General features: G+C 41.5%; 2 protein-coding genes across 2 annotated transcripts in view; one reads left to right on the forward strand and one right to left on the reverse strand.

The window, feature by feature from the left end:
• The window catches only part of sgpp2 (sphingosine-1-phosphate phosphatase 2), a 30,654-nt gene extending 27,955 nt beyond the window's left edge, over window positions 1-2,699 (forward strand). Inside the window, exon 5 of the mRNA XM_014016660.1 lies at window positions 1,966-2,699. Coding sequence (XP_013872114.1) covers window positions 1,966-2,508 — 543 coding nt within the window. The 3' untranslated portion in view covers window positions 2,509-2,699. The remainder of the gene's footprint in view (window positions 1-1,965) is intronic.
• Window positions 2,700-2,997: 298 nt separating this feature from the next.
• Window positions 2,998-10,437, reverse strand: part of farsb (phenylalanyl-tRNA synthetase subunit beta) — a gene marked incomplete at its 5' end in the record, with an annotated part of 37,141 nt that continues 29,701 nt past the window's right edge. Inside the window, 2 exon segments of the mRNA XM_014016661.1 lie at window positions 2,998-3,973; window positions 4,345-4,492. Of these exon segments, the coding sequence (XP_013872115.1) occupies window positions 3,196-3,973; window positions 4,345-4,492 (926 nt within the window). The 3' untranslated portion in view covers window positions 2,998-3,195.

Raw genomic sequence — 10,437 nt, forward strand, 5'->3', positions numbered from 1 at the left:
TCAACTAAACATGGGCATAGTAACAATATTTTTATACTACATTTATCCATTTTAAATACACTAACCTCACTCCTTTGTAACAACTAAGACAAAAATGTAATTAATTCAGAAAATCTTGTCAGGGCCCCACCTTGATGTTTCGGGACCCCACTTTGGGTCCCGACCCCAACTTTGGGAAACACTGCTCTAGAAGACAAACTCCACAGGAAATTAACCTTTTTTTAAAACTCTTTTCACCAATCATTTTCAGTTTACCGTAATTATGACCAGTTTCCCAGTTCCTGCCAATGAATATCTTTTCCACAACATGACCACCTCTATGCGTCATTGTGTAATGGATGATTGGTTTGCTTCAGAAACTTTATTTTTACTCATGTTGAAAGAGTCTGCCTTTTGGCAAATTAATTCCCAACAGTTTGTATTATTGTCTTTCCTTTTAAGCAGCATAATTTTTCCTGCCACTCTTCCATGAAGCCCAGCTCTGTGCAGCCTGCAGTGATCCTATGATCAGAGCCTCCTGTCTCTGCAGAAGAGCTGCTGATCGAGCTCCATCAAATGTATCTTTGTCCTCCTGGATAATGCCCTTCTTACCTGGTCTGTGAGTTTTGACAGACGACCCTTTGTTGGCAGGTTTGCTGTGGTGGCATGTTGTTTTTTTAAGGATATATAAACCAGACCATATTTGTACTTCTCTGGAATGTTGTCTCTGACATGTGGAGATTTCCTTGGTCTTCATGCTTGGTGGTAGCCCAAACTACTAATATGTGTTGCACAGGTGTTAATTCTGGGGACTATCGAGGCAGGTGTACAGTACATGAGACTGTTTGATGCTTAGATTGCCCACAAGTGGATCATATTTAACAAATTATGTAGCCCCATAGCAAAGAGAGGTGAATGCATGCAAAAACCTTTTTCTTTTTTAGAGATATTTAAGAACACACCCACCCCCACATTTTGCTTCATTGTTTCAATATAATAAAGCACTTTTGCAAACCATTGTATGCCACTCTGATTTAGTGATTACTAAATCAGAGTGGCATACAATGGTTTGCCTAATAAGCTGTTTAACACGCTTATTTTTCATTTGTTTGACAATAATGAGAAGAATGCTTCGAAATTTCAAGAGAAATTCATGACCACAAGGTGTTTTACCTTTTTTTAAAAACATCCCAAAAATGTCGCTCACTCGTATTCGACTCATGTTTGCTTTCTTGGTTTACATGGTTGCAAAACATTTAAATATGAAAGTTGTTTTATGATCACTGACACTGCAACAAAAGCTTAGACATCAGGACTCCACCTATCGAGGTATTGCATTAGGGTTTGTGAAGCTGACTGTAGTTAAATAAAATTGAAATAAAAAAAGCATTAAAAAACATATCAAATTATTTTAAGTGGTATGCCTGAACAAAAACGTGATGCTCTGGCAAAATGTCTCTAGACTGACTCTATCCTAACAGGAGTCATGTTTGGGTTTTTGTTTCACTGGCAGACACTTTCTTTGTTAAAATTATTGATCAGTTTTTTCATCTAGCGTTGATCAGATAAGCCAACTAGGTGCAAGAGGAATTTTTGCTTCTGAACAATGCAGTTCACTTCAACTCACAACAGACGTTATCTCAGAGCACTGTACTAAAACATTCACATATAAAAGGCCTTTCAGTAAAAGTCTATTGTAAAGTAAATAGATTGTGCTAAATCTTCACTTCGTTGCGTTCTTTCATCCTGAGCAGCATACTGGTGACAGTGGAAAGGAAAAACTCCCTTTTAACAGGAAGAAACCTCCAGTAGAACCGAACTCAGGATGGGCAGATATCTGCGCCTCGGCTGGGGTCAGAGAGGACAGGAAATTGTTACAGACACAGAATGACTGGTCCAGGTGGTTTCTTTGTGAAGACAGAAAAACACCAACCAGAAATAACACCAGAAAATAACCAACAAACACTCTCATTGTTCTGCTTTCAGGATGTGGCCTGCGGCTTCTTGATCTCCGCCGTCATCATTCTGGTCACCTACCCTTTTTGGGAATCGTTCGACAGATTTCAGCTAACCAACCCCTTCTCCCCCGTTGTGGCTCTGTCATTACTCCTCTTCCTCAGCTACACATACCCAGAACTGGACCATTACACCACCACAAGAGGAGACACCACCACCATACTGGGTGTGTGCGCTGGCTGCTCAGTGGGATACTGGGTGAGCGAGCAGCTTGGGCAGACATTCGAGCCCCAGGGGTTACCTGTACCCTTTCCCACACTGACCGCCCCGTCTGTGGCACTGGGGGTAGGACGCTTCCTGCTTGGAGTTGTGGCACTGGTGGGAACTAGGCAAATTGTGAAAACGCTGAGTCTGCAAATGTTATACGCTTGGTACAGGGTTCCAAAAACTGATAAGAATGCCAGGAGGCGGAAGGAGATTGAAGTGCCTTCAAAGTTTGCCACATATACAGCTGTTGGACTTGTCAACTCTATTTTAGTCAACAGATTCTTTGCTTTCATTGGATTGCTATGACGTCTAGCATTCCGTAATTCTCATATTTATTTTATGCTGCATAAAATGATCTATTTTTAAAAAGTATTGAAAACACTTAAGTGTATAAATTCTCAGTGGGAATGATTCACCATGTGTGACTGATCTACAACTGAGCAGAAAAACAAAAATACTGTGGTTACATGAGAATAAAGTTTATGCTGTGTTATGAAGTTTTGTCTTCGTGTCCTGTTGTAATGATAGAACTTGACTTTGACAAGCTTGCCAAAAAAAATCAGCAAACCAGATCAACTTTGTTCAACACCAACTTCTATCCCCCTAAATTATCCATCAGCATGACAGATCACCTGTCAGACTTTATTTACAAGACTGCTTGTTTTCCGTGCAGCTCTGGCAGTCCACTGGTTGCAACACTTTCCCCTTTGATCTGCCAATAATTTGTCAACAGGTTCGACGTAAATACTGTGTACTTTTACTCAAAAAAATGCACTTCAAAAAAGCTTCAAAGCCTTTAAAGTTACAGTAGCTTTATTAGAGGTCTTGGACTTGTAACAAGGACAAGAGTATTTCAAATCAAACACCTGAGTGTTTTTTTTATTTTGCTAACAAGATGGTGTGAAAAGCTACATTATTATATTTTAGACATTTCCCAACTCCAGCCAAGACCACAAAACCATTAAATCGTTCCGTCTCTTTGTTCCGTCTAGATCAGATCTTATTAAAAGCAGCCACATCAACAGATTGAACATATTCCTCGAAGGTGGTGATGGCTTCCTCCAGCAGATCTGTGCCCACTTTATCATCCTCCACCACGCAGCCTATCTGCAGTTTCCTGATGCCGTAGCCCACTGGCACCAGCTTGGACTGCCCCCACAGCAGCCCATCCATGCTAATGCTGCGGACACACTCCTCCATCCTTGCCATGTCTGTCTCGTCGTCCCAGGGCTTGACGTCGAGCAGGATGGAGGACTTGGCAACGAGCGCTGGCTTCTTGGACTTCTTGGAGGCATATTCGGCAAGGCGCTGCTCCCTTATTCTGGCCGCCTCGGAGCTCTCGGCCTCGTCGTCGGAACCGAAAAGGTCAATGTCACTATCGGCGGTGGCATTTGTCGAGGCAGAGGGAATGGGTGGAAGTACAAACTGACTTTTGGCTGGTGGGAGATGTGCTCGCTCCAATTGGAAGGACTTGATGTGATTGTACCAGCGCTGGAGGTGGCAGAAAGATTGCGAGGGAGGAGAAGGGATGGCGTCAAACATGGCAGTGTCAGCTTGGGATGCCACAAAACCTTCAATGTAGCTTTTGTTGGCCAGGAAATCATTCAGAGCTTTGAGGCCTCCCTGAGTGTTCATGTCACCAAAGGTAGTTTTAGTGGAAAGTGGGTGGTGTGGGGCCACCTGCCGGGATTCACCATGTGTTTGGAACTGGTGCTTGATGGTTTCCTGCATGGGAACGTCATGTGTGAGGAGGGTTTCTGCAGTGAGGCCACTGAAAGAATCAAATTAACAGGTAATAAGTGAGTTTCATTAGGAGGCACAAACAAAACCTTAAGCCACAAAAATTAGGAGCAGGCAGGCATGCACCCCCTTCCCCCATACAGACACACAGACAGAGAGTTCCTGCTTATTTTTTAATGATTCTGCCTTCAGTAGAACAATCAAGTTACTTCATATAAAAAACAGTTCTATTAACATGATGGTGCTTCAGATTTTTCATGCAGTGGCTTATGGTGATCATTTTCAGCACAAACCAGCCACAAACCAACTTAAACATGTTTTATTTTTAGTATGTATTTTTATGTAATTTTTTGCTGTGTGAGTTTGTAACAGAAGTTTAGGAAGACTTAAAAAAAAAATCACAGGAATGGCTCGAGGTCAATCTCCAGGGCAGAGCAGGGCATGGTCAGCTCAAAGCGGTTTATGACATCTGGGTGAAGGACTCCAAGATGGCCTACGCTCTTCCCTCGCACAAAGATCTCAGCACACCGACCGGGGAAAAAGATGGAATCTGGAAGAAAACAAAAATGAGTGTTTAGGAATGATTATATTCAACTAATATTAAGAGCTCTATGCAAAGTCTTGGTGAGGGAGGACTTCAGAGTGCAGTGGGCTCCTTATTAAATGTGATAGTTGTAGATAGCTTTGAGCCTCCACAAGTCTTCCATTGCAAAGTAGAGATGAGGGTTATAATCTCTTTTGATGTAGACATGAATAAGTCAAAACTGATTATTTACTGTCAATACATGTTGAGTAATACAAAAGACAAACCTAATGTGAGGAGGTGCAGTGTCTGAACTATTTATGTGAAACGGAGGACGAGGCTGACCGAGACATGAAACGGCACCTTCTGCGTATAAAGCCAATGTTTCCAAGTATCTTGGCTTCCAAGAAGTTAAAGGGCAAAAATGACACTGACGAGAGCTACACTATATGCAAGTTGCAAACATTTCTACCCAGAGAAAGACCGAAAACATCCAGTGGTAGCTACTAGTTTCCACTGCTAACAAGAGAAGAATTGATTGAGTGATGTCGTTCCTAACCAACCCAGAAAAGATGAAGTTACAAAGTCCATTGCAACTTTACTTGCAAAAAAAATTGGGTTTGCATTCTGTGGGTGAGAGCCAGGACTTGTGATATATTTCATAGTTTGGAGCAATGATTAAAAAAAAACTTTAAAAAAATCTATGTTGAAAATATGCTAACACAGCCATTCTTGGAGAACAAAAACAAAGTTGTGGAAACACTTAAGAAAGCCACCTCTGCAAGCATTGTCTCTGAGCAGACGCATTGAACCAGAGCTCCCAACTCGGTCAGCTAAATCCCCTTTGCCAGATCTGAATTAACCCACTAAGACTGACTATTTTATGATGAAAAGGGGAAAAGCATCAAAACGTAACGGGAAATCAAAACAGACAGAAGAAATGGGCGAGAGAACTTCTTTACTGGACGAAAGCGAATCAGACCAGCACATGCCTATGGAACGGCTTCAAGCTAGCATCGGAGCTATCCACAAAGGGATCGTAGCTATCCGTAAAGACATGAAGGAAGAGCTGTGCTGCTTTCGTGATGACTTCACCACCGACATGAAGAGAGATTTAAGAAATTTTCAAGAGGAGATTAATGGAAAACTAAATGAAGTTTTGTCGGACATAAAAGAGAATCAAAAGAGAACGGAGGAGTCTTTACAACGTGTGGCAGAAATGGAGGAGTGGACCGCAGCGGCGAAAGAGGTGCTGTCTCAAACTATTAACAACCAAGATAAAATTCAAGCCAAACTGACTGATCTAGAAGCACGCTCATGAAGAAATAATATCCGTGTGTACGGGATTCCGGAAGATACAGAGGGAGATAATCTGCTGGAATTTATGGACGGTTTCATTAAGGCTGAGCTGTAACTCCAAGATATCGACCTGGCTATACAACACTGCCACCGGGCTTTGGGTCCCAAACTACCGCAGAATGCGAGCCCCCGCTCCGTGGTGATCTCCTTTCTGGGATTCAGAACCAGGGATTTGGTGCTTCGCAGCGCGTGGAAGAAAAGAGAAATTCGCCTCAACCAGCAGCGGGTTTATTTCGATCAGGACTATCCGGCAGAGACTCAAAAGAGGAGGAAAGCTTTTGCCCCTATCAGAAAACTTCTGAAAGAAAAAGGTCTCCGCTTCCAAACCCCACCACCGTCTAAGCTCCATGTGTTTTTTGACGGTGGCCCGATCACGTATAGCACTGTGGCGGACACCATGAAGGATCTGCAGAAGAGGGGTCTCGCGCCTGACTGCACTACTAGCAATGATAGTTCCCACACGGCAGCGCAGATGGAGAAGTTGGACAGACTGTCCTGGGTGACGAAGGAGGCCAAACGAAGTAACCCTGACGCACATGGAGAGAGCACGGAAAAAACTCAGTGGATTTCGTCATGAGGCTGGAGACGCTGCTGCTTCTCCAAACGCGCCTCTCATTTAAACTCATGCGGTAAGATAAACAATCACAGTGATCTGATCCAGCGTGTGGACTAAGAACTGAACATTTTCGTATAGAGACACTGTGTCAGACACCATTATAACAACCCTTAAGTTAACCTTCGCTAATGTTAATAAGAAACGTTACTGATTTAAAAGTAGATAATACTTGACTGTTGTTTGGGAGCCGGTTTAAAGGCTCTGATTGTGCACTGAGCTTGCACTCGTACCGAGCTAGGTCAGTTAGCACTGGAGAGACTCCCCAAGAGAAGAGCCTCGGAAGTCGTTCCTTTTGTACTTTTTCAAGTTCCAGGTTCTACGTTTTTGAGTTTTGTAAATGTTTTATTGTTAAGGTCACCTTGGATGTGTAAGTTAGAGGGACTTTTTCATTTAAAGATTTATGTTCCAACAACCCCCCGTGATTATCTTTCAGCTGGCAACAAGTTATTTAACCCCAACTTGTGCTTCTCGTTTCTTAAACAACCATGTGGAAAGACACATCCCGTGGTCGGGGAAAAGATGTCAGTCTGGTTGAGATTGGCATGCATCAAGCAGAGAAAACATCTGAGTAGATTGAAGAAACGAACTGTTCAACACATTATTAAAAACTGGAAGGATAGTGGGGACCCATCGTCTTGGAGGATGCTCCTATCATGCCTAGTGCCTACTGTAGAAGCCTATAAGGGTAGTGCTGTGATCTACAGGTGCTGCAGTTGGTCAGGTCTAGGAAGCTTATCCAAACAACGCCACAGCAAATGTGTGCCGTAATCAAAGCTAAAGGCGGTCCAAGAAAATATTAGTATGACTTTTTTTTGGCCAGGAAGTATTTTATATGTACAAATATAAAAATTTCACAGGTCGTGAAAAGATCATCGAAACAACTTAGTGTAGATGTGATAAGGCTCTGCCGCTTTATACAGTTTTAGACAACTTATGGTCACTTGTATTTTATGACTAAATTACTCATATAGGTTAAATGATCTCATCGTTAGCATTAGTTTACTAACGTCCAAAAGAGACTCCTAGTAACTTTTTTTTATTCCATCTTCAGCGTAAACATCTTCAGTGTTGGACAAAATTGTTGTAAGTTGGCATAAGCTGTCTAAAAAGTGACAGAGCCTACACAATGTGGCGATAGTGTTGTGCCAGTGTACAATGATCTAGTTTGTATTTGCATCCTGATGTAGATGTCACGGCAGGACAGGACAGGACAGGACAGGACCTGTGGTGGGATTATAGATGCATGTGGTAGTCCCAGTGTGTGAAATGTTGCTGGTGTATAGAGAATGGTTGGGGAACAGGAACAGGTCTCAGGGTAAGAAAACAGCAGCAAAAACACAGTTTGGTGAATACTAAGATCATAATAAAATGATTGCCTTCACACTCAAGGAGGTTTTTCAAATTATCTGCAATCCAGCCACATTCTAGCAGGCTGTGAAGTGTCCATCAGGGTCCTATGCCAGTGTGAAGGGGGCCTAAGACTTCTGTCATTTTTCCCCTAACAACCCAGAACAGAACATTCTTTTATGCTCTAAAAAAATGTATAAAAGCATAAAATCCACTTATGAAGCACAGCAACAAACTGAATTTTACCACTGTTACTATTTAGCACTCCATCTGTGCTAGCTGTTTGTTCCTGGGATTCTGCCACTTCAAATATGTGCAATTTGTCTCCGTGAGATTTATTTACACTTCACTGCTGAAGCATTGCTTTATCTTTTAAGCGTCTGAGGACTCGCTTGGTGCTTCTTGTGTATCAGAGATCATGAGTTAATCATGGTGTGTGGGTGAAGCTGCACTGCTTTCTTCTTTCTTGATCACCATTTGTTCCACCCCCGTTCACGATCAATGATCACTTTTGCATCTGTTCTTCTGAACATATTCAAAACCTAAAACAGACACCCCTTCTCATGCAACTAATGATAACCACTCCAAAGAAAATTTTTAATTTTGAGTAGGAAACAAGGTTTTGATGAAATTGTTATGATCTGTAGTAGTTGTCATATGCAGAAAAATTAAAAACTGTGGTGACGTATGTGAAAGTCTCGAGTATTCTTTTTTTTTTTGCTCAATCACATTTTACTATTTGATAAAAATCTAAAGATGCTGTAAACATAAAGCTGGGAGTAAAGGTTCTAGTTCAAGTATTTTCTGGTGATTGCAGTAAAAAATTCCATAAAAAGTTTGAATTCCACCCCCCTGGACCAACTTGAAAGAAAAAAATATAGAACAGAGAAAACAAAGCCCTAAAACTGTTGTGCAACCAAATCACAAAGCCTAAATGAAATCAAAAGCCTTCATGACTAGATTAAGTCTCTTATTATAGTCAGTCAATTGCTCAATTTGTTCACAATCATCCAAACAGACTGAAAGACCAGCTTGTCAACAGATAAGATACAAGGATTACTATGGCAACACACACACCAGCATGGCCTGTTCCCATAATGCCCTGCTTCGTCCCACGCTGACTTGTTAATGGGTTCATAGCTCACTGCCTGGACGTTTGCTCATCACGGTGGCTGAATAATTGCAGCTGGGAAATTCTCCCGGTCACTTCGGCTGCTCTGTGTCTGTTCAGAATATCAAATCGGTGATGTGTGGCTGCATCGGTTCATGCGTCATCCGCTTGTACTAAGAGCTGGATGCCATGGCAACAATATAAATAGCTCCTGGAATATCCTAAATAACCAATCACTCAATGAAAAGCCTCCACTTTAGCTTGGCAATTTTCCACCCTCTCTCCTCTAACTTTTAGCAGAGCATCACCATATTTATATTTATAAATTGTTTTTTTTAAATTTTGCTATTTATTATTTACTATTTTTAATTGTTTAGGGGTTCTCTAACGTTTTGGGTATGGGGACCCCTTACAAGGGTAAAAAATGTACTCCCGGTTGGGAATCATTGTGTTAGAGTACCAAAGCAAAGGGCACCACGTTCTACACAGGTTCCACAAAGGTTTAGCACATCTATATTGTTTATTTTCAACAGTGCCTGTTTCTCAGGATCAAATTGTTTTAATTTATCAATTCTGTATTTTAGGACTTACTTTGTGAATACAGTTTTGTACCGTAATTTCCAGACTGTCGAGCACACCTGAATATAAGCCGCAATCATTACATTTAAAAGCTAAAATAAAATTATACATATAGACCGCACTTGTCTATATTACTCAGGTGTCCACATTATATTTTGAGACATTTACACAGAGGTCGCACACAGGGGCACTTGCAGGATTTTATCAAAGGGTACTCGCAAAATCATCACCGCACCCGATCACAACCGTGAAGTGCATCATGTGTGGGGCACAAAAAACCAGCACACTGCACCTGACCCACACAACTACAGGCCACAAGTGCATGATGTGCATGGCACTGCACACCTGGCAGGTTCTGACCAACACATAATGCCACTCAAGCGCGTTTCGCATGGTGCACAAAAACAGCTTATCTGTACCAGACAAGACCCATTGCGACATGCGAGCACACACAATGTCCCGCTTTGGACTGAGTAAAATTACAAAAAGTCAAATATAGAAAAAAGAAGCTTTTACACTCTAAACCAGAGGTTCTCAAACTAGGGTCCCAGGACCCCCAGGGGTCCGCGAGTCATATTTTGGGGGTCTTCAAAAATCTTCAATAAACTGTTCATTTGATTTTTATTTTAAGAAAATGCATATGGAGAACAATACACTAGTAGAACAAACACATTAAAGGGATCCCCGATTAGTTGTAACATTAGACTTTATTTGAAAAACATATATTTTAACTGTAAAATAAAGACTGCAAAAATACTGTAGGCTGTTTAGTTTTGTAAATTTTTAAAAATATATTTTAACACAGACTGAGTCATTTTATTTACACACAAAGCATTCTGGGTAAATGATGGCGTGGATAGGTCCTCGGTGTGAGGAAGCTATATCCACCCTGAAGGTTAATCTTGGACAATATCTGATGATCGACTCTTTTAAATGAAACCAGAGAGCGTTGACAGAGAG

This window comes from Austrofundulus limnaeus, unplaced genomic scaffold, assembly GCF_001266775.1.
Source record: "Austrofundulus limnaeus strain Quisiro unplaced genomic scaffold, Austrofundulus_limnaeus-1.0 Scaffold150, whole genome shotgun sequence".
NCBI classification, from domain to species: Eukaryota; Metazoa; Chordata; class Actinopteri; order Cyprinodontiformes; family Rivulidae; genus Austrofundulus; species Austrofundulus limnaeus.